Source organism: Megascapheus bottae, chromosome 8, assembly GCF_031878675.1.
Source record: "Megascapheus bottae isolate mThoBot1 chromosome 8, mThoBot2.hap1, whole genome shotgun sequence".
NCBI lineage: Eukaryota > Metazoa > Chordata > Mammalia > Rodentia > Geomyidae > Megascapheus > Megascapheus bottae.
In genome coordinates this window covers 24,742,919-24,768,262 of record NC_143516.1, presented here as the reverse complement: position 1 = coordinate 24,768,262, position 25,344 = coordinate 24,742,919, and the positions used below count along the sequence as shown (strand labels likewise).

At 39.7% G+C, this 25,344-nt stretch overlaps 1 protein-coding gene across 1 annotated transcript in view; it reads left to right on the top strand.

The window, feature by feature from the left end:
* Lama2 (laminin subunit alpha 2) overlaps positions 1 to 25,344 on the top strand; it is a 392,099-nt gene that overhangs the window by 360,992 nt on the left and 5,763 nt on the right. The window contains exons 55-61 of the mRNA XM_090337749.1: positions 1,214 to 1,362; positions 9,290 to 9,466; positions 9,969 to 10,116; positions 19,637 to 19,749; positions 19,991 to 20,180; positions 21,980 to 22,135; positions 22,482 to 22,635. Of these exons, the coding sequence (XP_090193875.1) occupies positions 1,214 to 1,362; positions 9,290 to 9,466; positions 9,969 to 10,116; positions 19,637 to 19,749; positions 19,991 to 20,180; positions 21,980 to 22,135; positions 22,482 to 22,635 (1,087 nt within the window). The remainder of the gene's footprint in view (positions 1 to 1,213; positions 1,363 to 9,289; positions 9,467 to 9,968; positions 10,117 to 19,636; positions 19,750 to 19,990; positions 20,181 to 21,979; positions 22,136 to 22,481; positions 22,636 to 25,344) is intronic.

Here is a 25,344-nt window from a genome sequence, read left to right as displayed (position 1 = left end):
TAAATAGATTTAGAGTAAAGGATATTTGTTCCCTTGGTCATTGCCAGTGGGCACCAAATATCTTTTTCATCACTAGATTTCAGAATAATTCTGAAACCAGAACTTATTGCTCTTAAAACTACTAAAATTAGAACATTATTAAGGACCAGAGTAAATTTCTAATTTATTTTGGGTGAATTCCAGATTAAATTGTTTTAATGCCCCAGCATTTTTAATAATAATGAGTTATTAAAAAATCACCTGCTAGTTGTTACCAGAGGAGAAAGCAATGTTAAACAGCAGGAGTCTGTTGCAGAATCAGTGCTTATTAAATGGACACATTTCATATTTCCATATTTAACATCCAGAGGATTTTTTGTGGTTGTGTTCTTCCTAATGAATTCAAGAAATCCAACAATCCTTAAAACCTCTGCAGGCAAAGGGGCAGTGCTGGTTTCTTGAAGATGTAGTAAATGTTGACCCACATCCTCAGAATATTTGGTGCTGTATTTAGAGCCTTAGGAGATGACTTAGTAAATTATCAGAGGCAGGATGATGGCTGCCAGCATGGATCATTGATGAAGAACTGAGTGATCAGGCCCCAGTTTCTTTGAAGAGAGGGAGCATGCAAGGCGTCTGCATTGGGAATGAGGATGGCGTACAGGCTTCCTGAGACCTAAGCAGTTATCAACATGCTACTGGTTGCTATGGTAACCATAGCACAAGGAAAGCAGCCATGTTTGTGGATAAAAACCATCTCCCTCCTTTCTAAATGTAGAAGGCAAGTTCCATGTGTGTAATAGCAATCTAGTCCATCAGCCACGAGCAACCAATTGAAGTTCAAACCTTCAAGCACAAGAAGGCATGTGCAAGAACACTCAGAAGCATTTCTGATAGAAGAAACACAACTAGCTGCCCCACTTGCTAGTATAAAGGAGAGGAATTTTACAGGCATTCTTTGTTTACTGGTGGTTTTGTAAGCTAAAGGATTAATTCAAACACCTCTGTCACACCCAGATTCACAAACTTGGTTGGCCTAGAACTGCTACTCACCACACCTTCCGACAAACAGAAGTGGTAGATGATCAAAACTGTCTTTCCAGCTGTTTTACCAGCTCTGTTGTAGAAAATATCGAGCCTTAATGCCTTGGGTAAGGGGTGGGGGCTTTGGTTCTGTCTGAACAGCTCAGGCTAAGTGTTCCGTTTAATCTTCCCTGTGTGTTGGTTGTTGCAGGCCTATTATGCCATATTCCTCAACAAGGGCCGCCTGGAAGTGCATCTCTCCACTGGGACACGAACAATGAGGAAAATTGTGGTCAGACCAGAGCCAAGTCTGTTTCATGATGGGAGAGAGCATTCTGTTCACATGGAGAGAACCAGAGGGTAACTGCAACATTAGACTACTTTCCATTGAAACTATTAACTTACTTTGCCAGCAAGAGTATATGCCTAAATCTCTGTGTTTGTGGATGTACTATGCATTACAAACATGAAAAAGGAGCTTAATTTTCTTTTCCTTACCTTTCATGTTTCAGGAAGTTCATTTACCTGGCTGGGCCCTTAGGAATTCATTCCTTCGTACTTTCACTCTGTACAGTCTTCCTCTGCCTGTGGAACTACTAAATGTATGTTACCACACTATAGATAAGAATAATCTTTCACTCCACATCTCCTAAGCATTCTCTTCTGCCTTCAGGTTTCCACCTAGTAAAATGCACAAAATAGCTTGATGCCAGCCAACAGTCATTGGCAGCTGCTATTTGACTAAGGTTCCAAAGCAGTTAGGGCAGCTGTTTCACAACCTGTCACAAAGATCCAGACCATAGCAGCAGCTGCAGGATCTCATGAGCTTCCTATATGTGTGTCTTCTCTCTGCCCTCCCCACTCTCCACAGAATAACTGGAGAATGCAGTAGCTTTGAAAGGAAACAGGGAAGGAACAGAGGAACATGGAGGCTGCCCTGAGATTCATTCATGCAGGAATTCTCTCTACATATTCTCCAGAACACTCCTCATTCTTCATCCCCATCTGCCCTGAGCCTAGGAATTGACCTTCATATGAGGAAAAAAAAAAAACAAAACAAAACACTGATTTCTCATTTTGTACCATGTTGCCATGCTGTCTACTTACTTTGTTGTGAAAATCATCTGCATTGTTTTCATCAAAATATTATACAACTCAGTAATTCATTTTGAAGGAAAACTAGAGATAAGCAAAGATAATAGAAGCCCAGAGACTTCAGGTGCCTCAGACTTTCCAACAAACAATCCATTTATTAAACTGAAGGCAAACAAAAGAAAACAAATCTGATGATACCTCAAAACACAAAGAATTCTTTTCAATGCAACAAGAGTAGGACTGTATGGCAGTAATTCAAGTAACAATTGCTCTTTTATAGTTTAATACCTATATTTTTTAATTATCCTCTTGTATGGATGGCAGTTTAGATAAGTAATAAGGATTTCTTATGGTCTCAGTAAATAATGAAATGGCTCATTTTGTTATGATTGTGTAGAGTATTCTGTTGTAAGCTGAACTGACAGCCAACATTCATGCCAAATATCTAACAAACCAAGATGTTTAGAAACCATGATTAAGACAAATGAGGCATCAATATGTGGACAAACAGAACTTTTACTAATCTAATAGCTAAGTGTTGTAGCCATGGTTTCTGAGGAGAAAGACAGGGTGGATTTTCTCATTTATATCTTAGGAAATGCTTTAGAATACAGTTTGTGTATCTTCCAGGCTAGATTTTAGGCTGTGTGCCAAACTTTAGTTCTTATTGCGGAAAGTCTTCCAGTTCAAAGAATTTCAACTAGGAAACTATAGACTTGAGAACTACAATTGACCACAAATCACCTATAATATGCCATCTTTGCAAGAAAACAATTACGAAATTCCCAAATGTAGTCAGTGTTATATGAAGCTGTCCTAACAGGTGTTTCTCCAAGTAGGGCATTTTGTTATGCCAACTTCACAGCTGTTGACCATCAATCTAACCTTTATTTGATTACGCTCAGTGTATAGTACATCCCTGAAAAACCAGTCACTCGGATAATTGGCCATATAAACAAACAATTCACTGTTAATTACAGAATAATATATTGGACATATTAGTGTGTAGCCACTGAACTCTGTGCCAAAACAGGGATACATTTGCTACTGTAATAGCTGGCTATCTTTGTACTTTAAGGTCAAAACGTAGTGACCATCTATTTTATAAGCCTGTAAGACACAACACCACATTAACCAGGGATCCAGCACTCACACACCAGTTGGATAGTGGATGATCTGGATTATTCTAAATAATGGAGCCATGTTTTAAAACCAGAGGTAATTTGACTTTAATGTCTCCATGTATGCATGTATTTATTCTTTATTCTTTTTTATATTCTTCCAGTTTTTTCCTGAGACAGTCATGGGGTTTGGATGCAGAGCCTGCATGCTGTCCCTTAGCTTTTTTGCTCAAATCTAGCACTCCACCACTTGAGCCACCGCACACTTTTAGTTTTTTGGTGGTTAATTGAAGATAAAAGCCTGGCAAGCATTCCAGCCCAAGCTGGCTTCAAACTTAGTTTCTCAGATCTCAACCTCCCAAGTCACTAGGATAATATGCTTGAACTGCCAGTGCCAACCATCTCAGCCTCTCTTGTAATGTTAAAAAGTTATATCTTTTTATATTGATTATGATATACTATTACCAGTTTGGAAATATTTGCTTTCTCTGAACTTTTCTCAGACTATAAATGTCAATCAGTCATTTATTTTCCTAAAGCTCAGATACCAATTATAAAATCAGTAACATTTTTAAGGCAAATGTGAGAAAAGCTTCTCAAGATTAGCATTCTTTCCCACTCAGCCTCTTTTTACTACTCCTTCATTGGCTTTCCATTTGTATCCCTTCCTGCTGAAAATCCTTATGTCACTCACTTTATATTCTAATTTATTTTTTACTTCATTGATCCCTGACTCTCACAACTTGCCTCTCTGATTCTTCTCCCAAGAACCACAGTTAGCTACATGAAGCATTAGGTTCTGACGGTCTACGCTAGCTCCTCAGGATTCATAAACAGTTGATTTGTTTCTCTTTTGTCAAAACATTCCACACATAGGTACTGAACTAGGAAAAGACCCTGAAGTTACATTACATTTCAGAACTAATTTCAGATCATAATTTGTACCCTTAAATGCAAGTAGTTTCCCTTTGATCCTTTAAAATGTGTTCAATCAAAAAGTTGGGATTTTATTTTTAATAGGAAGTCCATAGAGGAAGACACATCTTTGTTGAAAATCCAATCAGTGATAGTGTGAAGCAAAAATATCAGACCAAATTTCCTAGCAATAAGGGACAGACTGTAAGAAGTAAAATATTGGGCTGGGAGTTTGGCCTAGTGGTTAAAGTGCTTGCCTAGCATGCACAAAGACCCGGGTTCGATTCCTTGGTACCGCATACATACAAAAAAGCCGGAAGTGGTGCTGAGGCTCAAGTGGTAGAGCTCTAGCCTTGAGAAAGTCCAAGGACAGTGCTCAGGCCCTGAGCTCAAGCCCAGGACTGGCAAAAAAAAAAAGAAGTAAAATATTTAATTATAAAATTTGAAAAGCCAATCTCTGGAATTATATAAGAAAATAGCAATATACTTGGTTAGTAACTATATTAATATGTAATGAAATGTTTATTTGATGTGTTGGTCAGAGTAGTCTTTTAGTAAAATTAGTATTAAGACTAAAAGAGAAAACAAAAATTAAATCATGAGAAATATATGTTGGTAATGTCTTTGTCCATAAAAGTACTGAATAGACTTATTTAGATTTTGTGCTTCTAGAATGTAACTGCAAGCAGGATTCAGCAATAGTCTTCTAAAAACAAAACAATAAAAAAAAAACAGTGGCTTAACCTATAATCATAGCTACTCAGAAGACTGAAATCTGAAGATCCCAGTTAGATGCCAGCCCAGGCAAAAAAAAAATGTCCCATGACACTAATCTCCACTTAACCACTCAAAAAGTGGCAGCAGTGGCTCTGTGGCTCAAGTGGTAGAGTACTAGCCTTGAAACAGAGGCTCAGGGACAATGCCCAGGTCCTGAGTTCAATTCTCAAAACCTACAAAAGAAAAATGCCCTTATTAATTAATGTCACCTCAAGACAAACCCTTACTTCACATTTCCAAGTTTGAAGTAGGCATTTTTATCTCCATTTTATGAGTGAGAATACAGAATGAAAACTCAGCATAATTATGTACAACTTGCCAAGGGCACCTTACTAGTAAGCTTCATGCTCATACTTAATTCCAGTCTGTTGTTTTAAAGGCTCACACAATTTCTACCAAGCAAAGGACTAGTTCTGGTCCCAAGGACAAAATTACAATAGGGAATCTACTCTAGAAAGAGGAGGAAACACAACTCTTCAAAAGGAGACTGGAGGAGCTGGGATTGTAGTCTAGTGATAGCATGCTCATCCAATATGCACAAAGCCCTGCATTCGAGTCCTTGGTACTACATACACAGAAAAAGTCAAGCACTAGCCTTGAGCAGAAAGTGTCCAAGGACAGTGCTCAGGCCCTGAGTTCAAGCCCCAGAACTGGCAAAAAAAAAAAAGGAAACAAACTTGCCCTCTTTGATCCATCATAAATAGAGGCTTAAAATTGTTACAGTATTTCACCTTGTTGTTTGATATATTATATATATGCATATTGGGTTATTTGAAATCAGATAGGGAAGTGGAGGAAACAAGATGAGGGAGCGAGGTGGGAGGAGGGAAATGGGGCGGGGACCAAGACATGAGAAAGGGTGTCAATGTTTATGAAGTTATGCACCTTCTATCTGATGAATGTAATGTAACCTTAATTACAAAAATAAAAAATATATGGAAGAAAAAAAACTCAGTTCAGAACATTCAGGAATAACGTTAATAAAAAGGCTGCTTTCAGGGCCAGGAGTTTGGCCTAGTGTTAGAGTGCTTGCCTAGAATGCACAAAGACCCAGATTCGATTCCTTGGTACCACATACATAGAAAAGTCATTTGTCATAACCTTGGGCTCTCCTAGCAGAGATGTACAATACAGCAAAACCTAGATACTTAAGGCCATATAGTCTGATGCTAAATGAAAGGAGCACCAGGATATAGAAATAAAAGCCATATAATGAGTGATTGTTGTCCTTAATGTACTATGTTATCTCTCATCTCTTTTGCTGTCCCTTGGTTATCTCATATTGTTACAGCTTTTTACCTTGTTATCTGATACATTGTATATATGTTTATCTGATTATTTGAAATAGGATAGGAAAGAGGGGAAAACAAGATGAGGGGCAGGGTGGGGAGGGAAATGGGGACCAAGACATGAGAAAGGGTATCAATGTATGTGAAGTAATGCACCTTCTGTTTGGTGAATATAATGTAATCCTTCTATTAACTACAAGAAAAATTATATATATATATATATATATATATATATAAAAGAAAAGTCGGAGTGGGGGGCCTGGAGAATAGCCTAGTTGTAGCGTGCCTAGCATGAACAAAGCCCTGGGTCTGATTCCTCAGTACCATGGACCAGAAAAGGCTAGAAGTGGTGCTGTGGCTCAAGTGATAGATCTCTAGCCTTGAGCAACAAGAGTCCAAGGACAATGCTTAGGATGTGAAAACAAAACAAAAAAAACAAAGAAAAGCCAGAGTGGTGCTGTGGCTCAAGTGGCAGAGTGCTAGCCTTGAGGAAAAAGCCCAAAGAGAGTGCTCAGAACTGGGAAAAAAAGGGGGGGGGGACAAGTTTTCTGAATATCCTGCCAACAAGCGATTGGCCTAACAATGATATTCAATCTCCTGATTTTTGCCAACACATCTTTGCAAAGTTTAAGTTAAAGAAAACAAGTAAAAATAGGAAAAAAATTGCTAAATTTTCCCCAAATTCCCTTTGAAACTAAATCTGATCTGTCCTCTCAATATCCATTAACAGCAATGCCACTTGGAACTATAACAGAATCCATTTTTTTCTAGCACTTTTTTGGTGAGGCAGGTAATTATTGGGGTTTGGCTCAAAGTCTAAGCACTCTCCCTAATGATTTCTACTCAAGGCTAGAACTCTATCACTAGAGTCATAGCTCCACTTCTAGTTGTTTACTTATTTATTTAGGGGATCAATTAGAGATAAGTCTCATGAACTTCCTTGCCCAATCCTCAGATCTTAGCCTGCTGAGCAGCTAGCATTACAGGCATATGTCACCTGGTACACAGTCATAGTACTTATTATTAATTTAAAATATAGTTTTTATTATTGTGTGTGTGTGTGTGTGTGTGTGTGTGTGTGTGTGTCCGTGTGCACACGAGCGCCAGACCTGGAACTTGAACTCAGGATCTTGGGTATTGTTCCTCAGATTTTTCGTTCAAGTCTAGTGTCCTTGAGCTACTGAAGCCACAGCTCCACCTCCAGTTCATTTATTTGTATGTGTACGCATTTGTTTTGGTGGTTAGTTTGGAAACAAGTATCTCATGAGCTTTCTTGCCCAGGTTGGCTTTGAACTGCAACCCTCAGTAATCAGCTTCTTAACTACCTAGGATTATAGGTGCTAGCCACCAGTGTCCAATTTTCTTTTTAAAAACCCAAGATGGAGCATTTCACTGTGGGCCTGGCCAAAGACACCACTCTGGGCCCCAAGGAGACCATCACCCATTTTTTATTTTTGCTTCCTTATTAAGCCCACTATAAGCCCACCCCAAATCCAGTCCCTAGCACAACCTCCAATTCTGCTGGAAGGTCTGTGCCCCTCGCTGTTTCTCAATAAACAGTCCTCGCCTGTTAAAAACAAAATGATATGTATTATTGTACAAAGAAGTCTTGTAGTATTTGCATAGATACATGTGATGTGCTTTGGTACAATTCACCCCTCCTCAATTACTTTTCTCAGGTCTTCCGCCCTCACTCTTGCAACTTTTATTGCAACTTTTAGTGGATTTCACTATTCTATTTTCACTCATTATGCTCTTATTTTTTTCATATATTTTTATTGTAATTAATAGAAGGGTTATATTATATTCGCCAGATAGATGGTGCATTACTTCACATACATTGATACCCTTTCTCATGTCTTGGTCCCCATTTTCCTCCCCCACCCCAGACCCTCATCTTGTTTTCCTCCCTTCCCTATCCGACTTCAAATAACCAAATATGCATATATACAATATATCAGATAACCAGGAGAAATACTGTAACAATATTATACTCTTATTTTTTTAATTATATACCAAAGTGGATTCATCTCAGGGCTTTTCATTATTATATTATTATTATGCAATTGTACAAAGTCAGTTAACAATTCCATAAGTCAAGTTGTGAGTACAATGCTTCTTGGTCATTATCAACCTTCCTTTATCTCCTCAGTTTAGGAATACTTTCTCACTTACAAAACTGACTATTTTGTCATATTAGTACTGAAATTTTTACCCACAAACTTTGGCTTGCTCTTCAAATAGAAAGTATGTCCTCTGTAATCTATTTATGATCCTGGGGCTAGTGATTAACACTGATGACTAATAGAACCAGAATGATTTCTGGGATGAAACTCAAAACACGCTTCTCCTCTCAAAAAAAGGAAATGCCTTTGGCCATTGTCATCAATGGCACACTGTCTCTTGATTTTTTTGCCCAGGGACACAAGGATTGCTGTGAATTAGTGGCATGAGGGTCTCAATTAGTCATGTGTGAATGATCTCTTGTAAGCAAATTAGGGAAATTAATGAAACAGTCACTGAAGAAGATTATTGCAAGGAACAATTAGCTTAGTGTTCTTGCCTGCCTCCCCTTCTATTCAAAAGCCAGCAGCTACATTCTTTCTAAAGTCAACTGGAAGTGTTCACTGTGGATTCCTGCAATCTAAGCTCTCAGGGATACAGTTTGTCCACTAGCAAGACGATAATAGCACAAACCCAGAAATCAAGAACCAAACAAAATGTGACCTCATGCTGGGCCAAACCCACTTCGCCTCATGCCACACAGCCGCGGCCTCCGCCCTCACAGGCTCATGTGTGGGTCAGCAGGCTCCAGTGGTCACTCCCACCAGAAGTTCATGTTGCAAGTTGCACAATTGCCTGGTTTCAGTAAACTTCCATGCAGAGTCACTGAGGGACTCTCGGAAAACAGCATTATCTTGGTATAGCCAGCACTTGAATGACTGAGAAAAGAGGATCACAAGTTTACAATTTTGAGGCCAAATTTGAGTCTGCAGCATGAGACTCTGTCTCACAAAAACCAAAGACAGTAATTTTCAAATGTGCTCATATGCTATGTTTGATAGTCACCTGTTATCACTGTTTTATCAGCATCTTCGCCGTCCAAGTGGATGAAGACAATTGGCACGTGCAAAACCTGACAGCAGAGCAACCGATTGAAGTCAAAAAGCTTTTTGTGGGGGGTGCCCCACCTGAGTATCAACCTTCTCCTCTCCAAAACATTCCTTCTTTTGAAGGCTGTGTGTGGAACCTTATCATCAATTCTGTGTAAGTGACTCTCCGTGCCGCTGTTATGTTCTCATTGAAAAATGATCATTGTAACCGCATTATCCAAAACTGTAGGTGGAAGGCCTGGAAGATGTTTTGTGTAGAGTTGGAATACTAAACTAACGGTCCTAACGATGGATTTAGAGAGAATCATTTTTAGATATATAGAGAAGGAAGGCAGTGAGTCACTGCTGGCTGGGCTGTAGCTGGCCTGTAGCCCTCGCTATTCAGGAAGCTGAGCTCTGAAGATCATTGTTCATAACAGCCTGATCAGGAAAGTCCATGATGAGCCTCTGATCTCCAGTTAACAACCCGAAAGCCAAACATGGAGCTGTGGTTCAAATGGTAAAGCATTAGCTTTGAGCAGAGATGGCTCAGAAACAGCGCTCAGGTCCCTGGGTTCAAGCTCAAAAATTGCTACAAAAGAAAAGAGAATAAAAGGAAGAAGAGAGACAATGAAAATAAGAAATGAAAATGTTTTCCTTTGGATTTATTTTCTTAGCCCTATGGACTTCGCACGGCCTGTATCCTTCGCAAATGCAGACATTGGCTACTGTGCTGACCAGAAGCCCAGGGAAGGTGAGAATGGAGTGATTCCAGCAGAAGTAGTGATCCAGCCTCAACCAGCTCCCACCCCTGCGCTGGCCCACGTGAGTGCTGGTGTATGCTTGTTGCCTTCCTCAGCATTTCAGTCCTTCCCAGAAAGGGAGCTAGTTGTTCAAGATATCCGGAGCAAGGGTGACCCCTATGAAAGCCTGCTCTTCTCACATCTTCTTTGGATTGCTTTTCTTTGTAGCTCTGTTTGTCTTTAATGTTTGTTTTCTTAAAAAAAAAAGATACATTTTTATGGACAGAAAGTTTCAGGATCAAAAAATAATAGTGATACACAAAGGCTCTCCTAAAAATGTTCAATCCCATTTTCTTTGCCTTTTACACATAGATCTCAATAGCCATCCAGTTTGCAAGTCTACATCTAAGACAAAACTAACCATATGTAATTCAGGCTGTGTGAAAATGCCCTGCAAATGTACATTGTAATATGTTTTATTACTGTGGATACACACACATACAGAGATTCCGTTTATTACATCCCGCCTCCAATCCACCTGCATTCAACCCCAGTCTCCAAGCAACCTTTTGAATGAATCGCAAAAACGTACAAAAATGGGAAGTGGGGCTTGGCACAAGGGTAGGGTGCTAGCCTTGAGCTGTAGAGCTCAGGGACAGCGCCCAGGCTGAGTCAAACCCCATGACCCACAAAAAAAAAAAAAAGATACACTAAGCATTTCATACATGACATAATTATCCTATATTAGGGATAATAGTTACCATGTTCACATGTTCACTACATGCCTGTCACAGACAATGGCCACTGTTTTCATGTGACTCTCATAACAGCTCTATAAAAGATGAATTATCATTACACATTCCATTGACTTGATAAGGATTATCTATCTCTTTTTTCTTTTTTTGTCAGTCATAGGGCTTGAACTCAGGGCCTGGGCATTATCCCTGAGTTCTTTTGCATAAGGCAAGCACCCTACCACTCTGAGGCACAGTGCCACTTCCAGTTTTCTGCCGGTCAACTGGAGATTATCTCATAGACACTCCCACCCAGGCTGGTTTTGAACCACAATCTTCAGATCTCAGCCTCCATAGTAGCTTAGCCAGATTACAGCCATGAACTACCTGTACCTCACAATAATCTTAAGTAACTAACCCACTCACACAGCTTGTAGATGCCAGCCTAGGAAATTGAATCCATTAGGTTTGATTCCAAAGTCTGACTCATTATCAGTGCAACACTCTGACTTCAAAATGTGTTGTTCTTAGAGCAAGTGTTTCTACTTTTTGCTATTAGAAATTGTATTTGTGATAAGCATTTTTGTAACTCAAACTTTTTCATTATTGCTGATTATTTCCCTGGAATAGACCTATAGACAGGGAGAAATTCTGTGACTAAAAGAAAAGTAAGTCTACTGTTTCCAGTTCTTGGCTTAGTTGCCTTTTCAGAGGGATCACACCAGTGTATACACACACAGTAGTATGGAAGATATCACAAAATACTCTTAACCATACAGGAATCATGTTTATAATGCATTGCTGATAATAGGTCAAGTGTGTTGTCTTGGGTAGAGATTCTGAAAACCCTCAAACATCTCATTATCTTTCTTAGCTTCTACAAGGGAAATGGTTGTTCTGCCAAACAATGTGCCCCTGATTCCCAGAAATATTTATTAAATTACAAGCCAAATAGACATTTCTCAACAAGACTGGTTATGTACTCCCTGTAGCATTTTAGCCTCTGTAAAATGTGGGTCAGGAAGGATTCTAATACGTCACGAGGTGTGTGGAAATTCCTTGGGAAAGTAGAAGTCTTCCCACGTAGACGAGGAATGCCTGCTTTTACTGAGCAACTCCTGTGTTCAGTACTCCGAGGGCATTTGGTGTCTACATGCTATTTATTGCTTTATGTATTAAAAATTTATAGCAAGTATTTTACTAAGAGATAAGTAAACCTAAATTATTTTACTAAGAGATAAGTAAACCTAAAAATGAATTGTGTATCCTTACTGCTAACAAAGAAAGAGAGAGAGCTGTGTCAGGAGTGTGGCCTAGTGGTAGAGTACTTGCCTGGCATACGTGAAGCTCTGCGTTTGATTCCTTGGTACCACATACACAGAAAAGGCCGGAAGCAGTGCTGTGGCTCAAATGGTAGAGTGCTAGCCTTGAGAAAGCTCGAAGACAGAGTCCAGGCTGTGAGTTCAAGTGCCAGGACAGGCAAGAATGAAAGAATAAAAGGGAAGGAAAGAAGGAAGGAAGGAAGGAAGGAAGGAAGGAAGGAAGGAAGGAAGGAAGGAAGGAAGGGAGAGAGAGAAACTCTCTGTCATATCTCATCCACTTTAAGACAGTGTGTTGCAACAGGTGACTTGGCCCCTGGAAATGTAGACCGACCTCCTAGAGGATGGGATTGATTAGGAGGGAATAAGTTATACACTGTGTGCAAAGCAGCTAGCATAATCCTAGCTGAAAAAATTCTCTGTTAATCCTTTCATGATAAGTAGTTAGTTTAACCTCTTACATGTTTAGGGTAGAGACAAACAGGAGGGGGAAAGGATTGTTGGTGATTTGTATTTTTAATTAGTTTTGAGCCTCACCATGGTATGATTATTAATATTTCAAGGTTTTTTAATCACTTGCAACTCTCATCACTTTCTTTTTGCATCAGTGTTTAGAATTTTTTTCTAAGAATTAAAAGTTAGTCTGAGGGGCCAAGAGTTTGGCCTAGTGGTAGAGTGCTTGCCTAGCATGCATGAAGGCCTGGGTTCAATTTCCTCAGTATCACATATAAAGGAAAAGCCAGAAGAAGCACTGTGGCTCAAGTGGCAGAATGCTAGCCTTGAGAAAGCCCAAGGACAGTGCTCAGGCCCTGAGTTCAAGCCCCACGACTGGCAAAAAACAATAGTTCAAATTTGAGGTGGGAACTTGTATAAAAGTTTTATGTTGGTTCTTGCACAGTTGACAGATAGGATCTCCTAGTACAGATCCCTGTCTTTTTCTGTTTTATATCTATCACCCACTGTACAAAAATGACATTTGCTATACTTCACTGGTAACTTACTCATATAATCTTAGCTATTCAGGGAGTAGAAATTAAGAATTGTGGTTTGTAGACAATTAGGCAGACATATCTGAGAGACTCTTATCTCCAACTAACTAGCAAAAAGTGAGGACTGGAGGTGTGGCTCAAGTGGTAGAGTGCCAGCTTTGAATGTATAAAGCTTTGCAAAAGTATAAGGCATTGAGTTCAAGCCCAAGTACTAGTGTAAGAGAAAAAAGAAGAAAGAAAGAGTATCTTGAGAAAACACTGCTCTAAGAAATGGGTTATTGTCAATCCTGTACTTATTACCTGAGTAGCTCATAGTATATTAGAAACTACTTACTTCTGTTATTTGACAGTCTAGGAACTTACCTCTTTGTATACCTTTCTTATTCTGTAGCTCATTTAGATGTGGATAAAACATTTCTATAGATTATATGTGTGGACATGTCTCATCAAGGTTGATACTAGTTGATCAACAATTGTCTAGACTAATCCAAGTATTAAGGACATTTGTTGATACATTCAAATGAGCAATTCCTGTGCAAGTATAAGTGCTGTTGATACCAAGGCTTCCTAGCAAACAGAGCCTGTGTGGAACTGCATGCAATGAGTTGGCAGCACTTTCTTTCATCTTACTGCAAAGTTGAACTGTGAGCCTCCGTTTAAAGTGTGCAAGTTCACATGAGGAGCCATGAAGAGCGTTATGCAGATGGGACTCCAGAAGAACTGGAGAGAAAGAAGTGAGTCGACAGGGGAAGAATACAGCAAAAGGAAGTGATTTCTCCATCAGAAGGCTACAACTCTAGACACTAAACATGGACAAGGCCTCTGGGATACACTGAATTTGGATGTGTATTGGAAACACACACATTCTCTACCTCTAAGGATGGCTGTAGTGCATAAATACCATTGAAAATGCTTAGTTGCCAGAAAAAGCTCCTATGTGACGAATTAGCAAAACAGTTGTTTCTCAGAAGCTTGAGTATACATGTTTTATTTCAGTATGTTAAATTAGTAGTGCTATAAAAGCATCTGCATCCATGAGGAAGACTGTCCCATACAAACGTCAATCAGATGTGAATTTTACCCCCTATTTGTTTAGGAAGAGAATTGATTCATGGAAAGAAGAAAACAATGGCCATTTTTAGGATGATTTTGTATTTGGTGCTTTCAAGAACAACAACAACAGAAAAATCCAGTTTGGATCAACATAAACTTCAGCTCCTACCTAAATTGGAGGGATGCTGATCAATAAATCATATGCTCATCTTGAACCTGACAACTTATTTCCAAGGTTCAGCCCACAACCAGCAGCTAAAAATGGTCACTTCTCTTCTGATCTAAAATTGCACATAGTAAAAAGGTTTCCACCAGGTTACTGATCCCCTTCCCTAAACAGGACTTTGGGAAGTCTAACATCCTCCAGAATCCTCCCAGTCACACCACTGCTTTTCTTCATCCACTGATATATCAGAGTTTTCATCCATGTCTGTCTTCCTGCTCCTTGTCACCTATCAAGCAGAGGCAAAGAAATCCAAATACCGCCAGGCCTTTTCTGTGCGTTTTCTCTGTATTACTTGTAGCATTTTAAAGAATGCCCACAAGGTGGCAGAATTGTAACATGTTGCGATTGATGAACTGCTACAGAGATTGATGTTTCATTGTTGTGTTGTTTTTTGTTGCGGGCCGCTTTTTAACACATTTCAAGGATCACTGTTTCCCAAGTGACACAGGAAAAGGAATCAGATCCATAAAGATTCCTCTCAATTCCTTGGCACAGGTCGAAACTTTCTTAGTAAGGACCAAGAAACAACAAATCAGAGAAAGTCTGAATAAGTGGGACTGCATTAAATTGCAGAGCTTCTGTATGGCAAAGGACATAGCTAGCAAATAAACTACAAAGCCTACAGAGTGGGAGAAGATCTTCACTAACCATACAACAGACAGAAGCCTCATATCTAAAATATACAACGGCTCAAAAAATTGAATCACTCCAAAACTAATCTCCAAAGAATCATCCCATTAAAAGATGGGCCAAAGACTTAAAGAGAGTCTTCTCTGAAGAAGAAACAAAAATGGCCTATAGACACATGAAGAAATGCTCCACATCTCAGGCCATAAAAGAAATGTAAATCAAAACAACTCTAAGATTCCACCTCACTCCAGTTAGAATGGCCAGGATCAAGAAATCTAATAACAACAGAAGCTGAAGGAGATGTGTCCAGGAGGGATCACTACTACATTGTTAGTGGGAGTGTAAACTAATTCAACCACTATGGAAAGCAGTATGGCAGTTCCTCAAAAGACTAAACATAGAGCTCCCTTATGACCCAGCAATTCCACTACTTTGCATTTACCCAATCGTCCAGAAACAAGGACAGACTAAATCCACTAGCACAACGATGTTCATTGCAGCACTATTTACCATAGCAAAGATATGGAACCAACCCAGGTGCCCTCAGTTGATGAATGGATCAACAAGATGTGGTATTTATACACAATGGAATTCTATGCTGCTGTCAGAAAGAATGAAGGAAAAAGAAAGACAGAAAAAATCATAATAAGTGAAGTAAGCCAGACTCAAAGGAACATAGGCTCAATGGTTTCCCTCATTTGTCATAATCAGTAGAAACCTTGGGCTCTCCTAGCAGAGGTTTGCAATAGAAGAAAACCTAGATACATATGACGCTAAATGAAAGGACTTCCAGGATATAGAAACAAAAGCCATATGTTGAGTGATTGTCATCCTTAATGTACCTATGTTATCTCTCATCTCTTTTGCTGTTCCTTGGTTACAGTATTTCACCTTGTTATCTGATATATTGGATACATGCTTATTTGAAATTGGATAGGGAAGGAGGGAAAACAAGGTGAGGGGGGGGTGGGGGAGAAGGAAATAGGGACCAAGACATGAGAAAGGGTATCAATGTATGTGAAGTCACGCACCTTCTGTCTGGTGAATATAATGTAACCCTTCTATTAATTACAGTAAAAAATATATTGAAAAATAGATTCTTCTCAAACTCACATAAGCTTAGAGGAGAAAAGTCCTTCATTCCACTTTTCCTCTCCCTGTCTCCTAACTTTGCTTAGATCTTTTCTTCCTTTTCTGAAATGTATTTATTGTTTAAAATTATGCTTAAGTAGTTGTACAAAGAAATTTCAACTCGAGGTGTCAGTTTACAAGTACAATACCTCTTCATCTTTGCCCCCTCTTCCATCATTCACCCCCTAGATTTCTATAGGAAGCAGAGTGAAACCGTTCTTACTTTCAAGATCTCTCATTCTCCTGCAAAGCTCCAGTGTTTTCTGATCCACCTAGCGTGTTCCCCTTTTGAAATGTTAGAAGTGGGGAAAAAAAGATGAAGCTGGAGCAGCAGAGGAAGCAGTTCTCCCTCTACAGGAAGAGAGGAGGAAGGGGAAGCCCCTGCCGAGCTCTGGAACTGCACTGCCCTACACACATTCTAGAAAGAGACTGATTCTGTTTGCTCACAGCAATCCAGCCCACAATCTCTTCTTTAACCAAGCAAGAGAGAAAGAGAGAGATCTAAATTTGTGCCAAAACATTTATTCCTAGACTAGGGCTGGAAGAAATTTCTTCCTATTGAAATGCTAAAGTGGATGCATATGAAAGCCCCCTGACACCAGCACTTCTCAGCCTTTTTTTCCACTGCCAATCTTAATCAAGGAAGCCATTTTTTTTTTTAGTTTTCTTTTTTTTTGTATTTTTATTGTAATTAATAAAAGGGTTACATGATCAAGGAAGCCATTTTATTCAAAGCAATATCTACCCTCTTTGAAAAAATGAATGATTTTTTAAAGCATCTATTTAAATGTCCTAGAAGAAAAATGAATCTATTATTACAGATCTATACTTTGAGCTTACCTATTACAGATATAAGTTTGGTCCATTCCCTTCTACAACACTGGCTAGTAATCTGTTACTGAGTTGTACTAACCACCAGCCTGAGAAGAAATGAAGCAAAGGCTCATCTTCCCATTCCAGTGAGTTTGATAGGTAAGGACATTTGCCATAGGACCTTTCCAGAGTCCCTATCCTTTGTCACTGTCTTCCCAAAATGACTTAAGTAGGGCCTTTTCCTTTCAGAAAATATGACAAAAGAACTGCTGCAGCACTCAGAGATACTTTTGAAGCTATCTGTGCAGTCTACAGATAGACAGAAGGTGACTTGATCACATGTTTGGGTCACCAGGAGACATTTGAAAAGCAAAAAACTCTATACAACATAAGCTGCCACCAGTAAAATATTTACTTTTAAAATTGCTACCTTGGTCTGTTTTAAAAATCACATTAGAATATGAATATTGGATTTTTGTTAGCATTTACATATAGAAACACAACCACTGGATGCAATAGTAACAAGTGTCAAAACAAAACCCTATAGTTTTGATTATAGCTACACATTCTAGTTCACTAATTCCTAAGTACCACGGAGCGCCTACATTTCTCAGTGTTCAGAGCTGAGAGTTTAAAAACATTTGAGTGGAGTCAGACACTGGTGGCTCACACCTGTAAATTCTAGCTATTTGGGAGGTAGAGATCTGGAGATCATGATTTGAAACCAACATAGGGCAGAAAAGTCCCTGAGGCTATCATCTTCAATCAGTTGACAAAAGGCCAGAGGAAGGTTATGGTTCAAGCCTTCAGCACAAAACCTTAAGGGCAATTCCAGGCCCTAAGTTCAAGCCCCAATACTGGCATGTGCATATGCACACACACAGTAGCAAGGTATCTGGGTGGAATTCTGCCTCTATGGACTCAAAGCAAATGGGATCCTCTTAGAATCTTCAGGGGAGGACATCAGGCTGCATGCATTTGTTGAGAAGTTGCTCTGTACAGGAAATGGATGGGTGATCCCAATTCTATTAATAGCATTATTGAAGACTGAGACCTTGAGCCATCTGGGCTCTTGCTGGAGGCTGTGTCATGAGCTAGGTGCTGTGTACTGTGAGTAGCACTCACACTGTCCTGTCCACTGGACTTTTGCATAGATTACTTTTTATAACTGCCCATCTCCTGAAAGGCCAGAGTGAGCTACTTCCGTGAAGATCAATTTTATAACATTTGGAAATGTTCCAGTCCCTTCACCTGCTGTGACGGGGTTGCATTTGACTAAGCTCCAGAGAAAAGAGAACAAGACACTTTTTCCCCCCTCAAGTATTTATTTCCTATGTGCTAATGTGTCTTCCCCAAGAAACACTGGAAAGAACCCACTGCGTCAAAAGCTCTGCTGAGCCAGCACTCCCTGAGCAATGGGCCATTCCAAGCTATTAAGTGCAGATCTGAAAAACAGATGCATTGGTGAAGAGTGTGGGGGATATTGATTTTCTCACATACTGCTTATTCTAAAAGACTTCTTAAGCTACCTGTATATCAAACTGTCTTGTGAAAATAGAGACCAAGGAAAGTGGTTGTGGTTTTGGTCACTTAAGGAGCCTTGATTATTGAGCTGAACATGACAGTAGCTAAATATGGCCCACATAGCCAGAGGTGGTTATATAACTGGCAAAACAAGAAGATGACACAAAATGCAGTGTACAAGGGTAACACAAAGTCTTCTGAGCAGAATTCATTAAGATTTTCAAGATGGTAACAACAGAGTATCAAACAAATGGTTGCACAGCCCTAGACCTAGCTAGTGCCTCTTTGACAGTCCAGGAAGCTGATCTTTCAACAGTAGCAGTGGAAATGTGTGCAGTGGGTTCCATTTTTAAAATGTGCATGGTTGCCTAGCAACTGGATAACTGGCTAAGAACCTCAACAGGCTGCTTTGCTGGTTTAGACACATGATCTTAAAAGTCTAAATTCACGGCCGTATGCTAGTGGGCCAGTCGTTTTCAAGGGAAAGTAACGTTATAAGAGATGGAAAAGGGGGGGGGGGAATTAAAAAGGAACACATGTTTCTTCTGCTCCAGTCACATGATTAGCTCTCCATTTTCCCTGCTCTCAATCTTCTAGGGAAAGAAAGCTCTTCAGACAAAAATGAAATTGTAACTTTTCTTTCTCTCAGAAATGTAAATTCTGAGAAAATTCTTTTCCTCAGGAATGTTGTTGCTTTCCTTGGAAGAAAATAGAAATTAATTGATATATTTTCACATGCTCATTTAGTGATTTAAGGATGGGATCCAAATTTCACATTCATTTAGCATTTAGTAAATGCCCATTGTGTTGCAGATGAATAAGAAATGCAGGGGTTTTTTTCCCCATCTTTAGTATTTTTTTTTACCAGTCCTGGGACTTGAACTCAGAGCCTGAGCACTCACTGTCCCTGAGCTTCTTTTGCTCAAGGCTAGCACTCTATCACTTGAGCCACAAAACCATTTGCAGCTTTTTCTGTGTATGTGGTACTTTGGGATCAGTCCCAGGGCTTCATGCATGCTAGGCAAGCACTCTACCACTGAGCCACACTCCCAGGCCATATTTTATTTTTAAAAAATTGAAAATTATACAAGTCCACGGAGGTAATTATGAGAAAGCAAGACATCAGCGTTATTTAAGAATAGAGTCCATGATCTTCTCGCTTTCTCTTCTTGGCGTTGCACAGGGTCCTTGTGCTATTGAATCTGAACCAGCTCTTCTGATGAGAAGCAAGCAATTTGGACTTTCCAGAAACAGCCACATTGCAATTGCATTCAACGACACCAAAGTTAAAAACCGGTAGGCTTTAACCTGAGATATTAACAAGTAATAAATAAAATATCAAATATCTCTATTTTATCAAGTTAAAACAACTACAGTTACTCATGAATGAGGTTAGGTTTTTTGCATCTTAAATTCACTGAAAAGAGTAGAAAAATAGATCCTTTCTGCATGAGAATGCCCCTTGATTGCACACCACCCTAATCTATCCTTAACATTCTTATTTCCCTGTCTTCCTGTGCACACGGGTGTTCCACAGCCTGACAATCGAGTTGGAAGTACGAACTGAAGCTGAATCCGGCTTGCTTTTTTACATGGCTCGCATCAACCATGCTGATTTTGCCACAGTTCAGCTGAGGGATGGATTCCCCTACTTCAGTTACGACTTGGGCAGTGGTGACACCAACACCATGATCCCCACCAGAATCAACGATGGCCGCTGGCACAAGGTAAGCATCCCCCTGGGAAGCTGACAGGACTCTAATGGGTGGAAGGGGGCAGAGAGGGCATCTAAGGTGGCAGCAACAGGCTTTCCCTGGGGCCAGCGCTACTTTGCCAGTGCAGACAGACTCTCACTCTGGTGCTGCTGGAATGGTGGTAGAGGATTTCCATTGCTGTAGAGCTGTGGCTCTCACCTCTCTTCCAACACACAAGGGTCAGTCAACTCTCCACGGCTGTGTGAGAGTAATGTAGGCCCCTGCACCGTGTTCATCCTATAGCTCTGAGTATTGAGAGCAGAGAATTCGCACTCATTCTGAGATCACAGTGTCATTATTTTTAATGGGCCACAAGGCCGTGTCTTTGAAGAAATAATAATGGCCGAAAGGACAAGTTTGGGTCACAGACATGGTCCCTCATGCTTACCTTTCCCTTTACCACATACTGCTCTGAAAGCCAGGAGTCTGGGAAGCTCGGCTGTGTGGTGTTTAAAGAGCCCCATGGTACCATTTCCACCAATAGTCATTTGAAACAACTTTAAATGTTGGCCTTACACCCAGAAACTGGTGCAATTATAGGCACAGAGGCTCATTTGCCATCTTACTCTCCTCCTTGGCAGGACGGCAAATAGATAATATAGTGCCTGATTAAAGCAGAAACTCAACATTTGTCTCTGCACCTGTGATAACCTATTGAGTAAAGTTTCCCTGGGTAGAGAAATAAAATGTTTAATTTTCGGAATATATTATTAGTTGTTGGATCTAGTGCATTAACCTACTTTGACTAGTGATATCACACAGAAAGCTAAAGAGAGAGAGAGAGAGAGAGACAGAAAGAGGGAAACTTGAAGAAGAAAATAAAATGTAAACTCCAAGTCAAAGTCAAAATCAACTCCAAAGTCAAAGTCAATTCCATTTATTTTGGGAATGAATGGAATCTTCCTATTTGCTTGGAAGCTTATGACTCACAAATTCCACTACCAGTGAAGGACTTCTCATTAATGGTTATTCTCATCTCTGACTAAGGGAATACAAAACACAATTGTGGGGCCACAATGAAACAGGATCATTAATTTCAAAGTTAAGGATAGATTTCCTTTTTGAAGGTGTTTTTCAAATGTGACCTCTCAAAACTAAAATGGAAATGTGTAAAATAAGCTGTTACACTCCTCAGTCCTAATCCACCATTGGCTCCAACATTTCTCACACTTACACAGTCTTTTTTTTTAACTAAATTCAAAATCAAGGATTTTGTACTGGAGTGAGTCTTCATACTCTCTATGGTTCTTTCATTGGAGACAATTCGCTGCACTGTTATCATTTCCTCATTGCTTGGGTCTCCATCTTCCTGCCTGGCTTCTGATTGATGAGGTGGCTCAGGAGGCTTTCCTCCCACTATACTGCTCTTGCTCTAATTCTGCACGTGATGGGCTGGGCAGAAGGATACAGCAAGTCTCAAATTGTGTGCAGAGCTCAAACTTGGCTCAAACTAATGCATTCTTAAACTAGACATGAATTTTGCATCCCACTGAATTCATGGCAGTTCCAGCCACCTGCAACTTTCCTATCTCTTGAGACATGATGCACACTTGGCAACCTCTAGAAGAAATTTCAATCTTAAGACTTATCCAGGAAAACGTTACGTTCAGAAAACAATTTGAAACGTCCTATTAAAATACATTTGCTTTTACTGGTTTTATAAAGCTTAAACATAAAAGTGGTTTTACATATCCTTGAGAAAACTATACCTATGTCATGCATTCTGAAATTTGTTTGAGATTGGGATTGATGGCTCCTGTTGATTTTTGTAGATTAAGATTGTACGGGTAAAACAAGAAGGAATTCTGTATGTCGACAATGCAGCTAACAGAACCATCAGTCCAAAGAAAGCAGATATCCTAGATGTTGTAGGGGTGCTGTATGTTGGTGGATTACCCATCAACTATACGACTCGAAGAATTGGTCCCGTGAGTATATCATTTCTTCTCTGTTATCTCACTACCTAGCTGGATCATTTATTTGTGCATATGGATTTGTATTATCAGGTTATGCCATCTGATGACTTCTTGCATGTGACTAGAAAATCATCTTGATCCTGATTGTGATTCCTGGCTAGATATCACTTAGAAGCATAGCACAGAACTCCTGGGCTAGAAGTTCTGGGGTGCTAGTACTCAAAGCTAGGGAGCTTTGTGTGTTGCTCCAAGACTGCCAGCTGGTAACTCAGCACGTAGAGTACCCCCAAATGATTATGTTCATAGCAAGAAGAGCTGCTAAAGCTTGGCGTTCATTTCTTCTGATCTGACTGCTTAGGTGACCTACAGTATTGACGGCTGTATTAGGAATCTTCGCATGGAAGAGGCCCCTGCTGATCTGGAACTGCCAACCTCTAGCTACCAAGTAGGGACATGCTTTGCACATGCTCAGAGAGGCTCCTATTTTGATGGGACAGGTTATGCCAAAGCAGGTGAGGCTCCTTCATTTTCTGTTATCTACATACTAATGCAGACTGCTTACATGAACCAAAATATAAAGCTTTCCAGGGTCCTAAACCAGTGCTCTATTTAAACTAAATGACCTTCATGACCAATTAAAATGCATGGATCTGATTGTGATAAGGATTAACAGGAAAAACAAAGTGTATTCTATTTGTTTCACTCGAGATCAGTAACAGAAAAATAATGTAATTCTGCAGGAAGTCTTATATTTTAATACTATATGCATATGTATATATTTTTTCTTGAACTTGAGACCTGGGTGCTGCCTGCTAGGCTTTTTGGTTTTGTTTTTTTTTTTTTTTCTGAAAAGCAGCCTTCTATCACTGGAACCACAACTCTACTTCCAGTTTCTTCAGTATTCAACTGGTAATGAGTCTCACAGACTTTCCTCCCTAGATGAGTTTTGGTTTCAAACTGTGATCCTCAAATCTCAGGCTCCTGAGTTGGTAAAATTGCATGTATGAGCCATCAGTACCTGGCACCACCTATTTTTTGTGGGTCATGGGGCTTGAACGTTGGCATGGGCTCTGTCCCTGAGCTCTTCAGCTCAAGGCTACCACCCTACCCTTGAGCCAAGCCCCACTTCTCATTTTCTAGAAGCTAATTATAGATAAGATTCTCAGGTCCTTTTGTGCCTGGGCTGGCTTTGAACCTTGATCTTCAGATCTTAGCCTCTTGAGTAGCTAGGATTACAAGCATGTGCCACCACGCCCAGCAGACCACCACCACCACCACCTAATTTTTCTACTAACCAATTTTACCTGTCTATATTGCTGGAGATGTGATCATATTTCTCCTTCTTTCTCTTTAATCCATTGCAAGGCTCCATTTCATGACAAAGAGCACACCACATACACACGCGCGTGCGCACACACACACACACACACACACACTTTGCACACTTGGTAGTATCCATTTCCTGTTGACAGTGATGAAGAATGGCAACTTTCCCTGGCTTTCTTTAAGTATTTCCTCTCACTTGAATCCAGTATAGGTTTGATCATGAACATATATTTTGGAAAGAAAAATGACTACTAGCCTCTACTTAATAACAACAACAAAAAAATGACCTTAGCATACTTTAAGAGTATTTAGTACTATTATTTTCAAAGCCCATGTTTATTATTTGTTTACTAAAAAAGTAATGAGCACATTTTATAGGTGGAATTATGGGAAGTAAATATATAGAATACATGATCAGTAGATTTCCAGTTTGCTGAGAAATCACAAAAAGGCAAAGAAAAGCAAAGAAAAAAATTAAATTAAAAAAGAGACTTAAGGAGCCAAATGCCAGTGGCTCACACCTGTAATCTTAATTATTCCGGAGCCTGAGATATGATTAATGTAGTGCAAAGCCAGTCTGGGAAGTCCAGGAGATTCATTTCCAATTAACCACCAAAGCCAGATGTAAGCCAGCCTCCTGGCTATTCAGGAGGCTGAGATCGTAGGATCAAAATTTGATGACAGCCTGGGCAGAAAAGTCCATGAAACTTTGCTCTCCAATAAACGACTCAGAAAAAGCCAGAAGTGGTTCTTTGTCTCAAGTGGGAAAACACTATTTTTGAGCACAAAGAGGGTCAGAAACAGCACCCAGCCCCTGAGTTCAAGACCAGGACTGACAGAAAAAGAAAGGAAGAACGAAAGAATGAAAGAAAGAAAGAGAGAGAAAAAGAAAGAAAGAAAGAGAAACAAAGACAGAAAAAGAAAGAAACAAAGAAACAAAGAAGGAGAAAGAAAAAAGGAAAGAGAGAGAAAGAAAAAGAAGGAAAGAAAAAGAAAAAGAAAGAAAGAAAGTCCAGAAGAACTGTGGCTCAAGTGCTAGAGCACTAGCATCAAGCACAAGCTTAAAGACGACATCCAGGCCTTGAGTTGAAGCCCTGGGACTGGCACAAAATAAAAATAAAAATAAAAATCTAAAAGGTATCTGGAGATATTTCAAAGAAAGGATAATTTGAGTTGGAGACACAGGGCAAGTTTTTGTGGAGGCATTGACATTTGAGCTGAGTTAAGAGTTGAGTTGGACAATCCTGTGCAAACACAATCCATGTAAAATGAGGAGCCTTCCACCAACAAAGTCTAGCTAGGAAACTTCACTGTGCACAAGCAGAAATCAGAAAAACATGGAGCCTATGTCACATTCCATGTTCATGTGCTATCAGAGTCCCAAGATTTCCCCAGGATTTGTACAAATTCACAGAAGGCTGGCAGAATGGACGTCCAGCTTCAGATTCTGAGCTCTTGGATTCCCTTGCCATTTTGCCTAGTTTTTTTCACTGTGGATCACATTGGATCAGAAATTTTACCATTTCCTCCATCTCGAGTAACTGCTGTCATCCCCTCCAAATATGGTATCATACAAATTACATGAGACGTGGGTGGGCAGACAGAATAACACTTCCAGTGGAAAGCATACAACATCAATGTAGCCTTTCACATTTTTGTTTTTACAAGTTTTCCATTCACTGGAGCTTTTTATTAGGCTTCTCATTCTCTCTGTCCTCACACAAACTAGAAGATGACATTCTTCTTGGTTTTGTTGTTGCTATTGTTGTTGTTGTTCTTGTTGTTTACTTCTTTCTTTCTGATTTGTTTTACAGAACAATTCAACTTCTTCTTCCCTTTACTTTTAAAAATGACTACAAATCCAAACTTTGCCTATCCATGTCCATTAAGGGTCC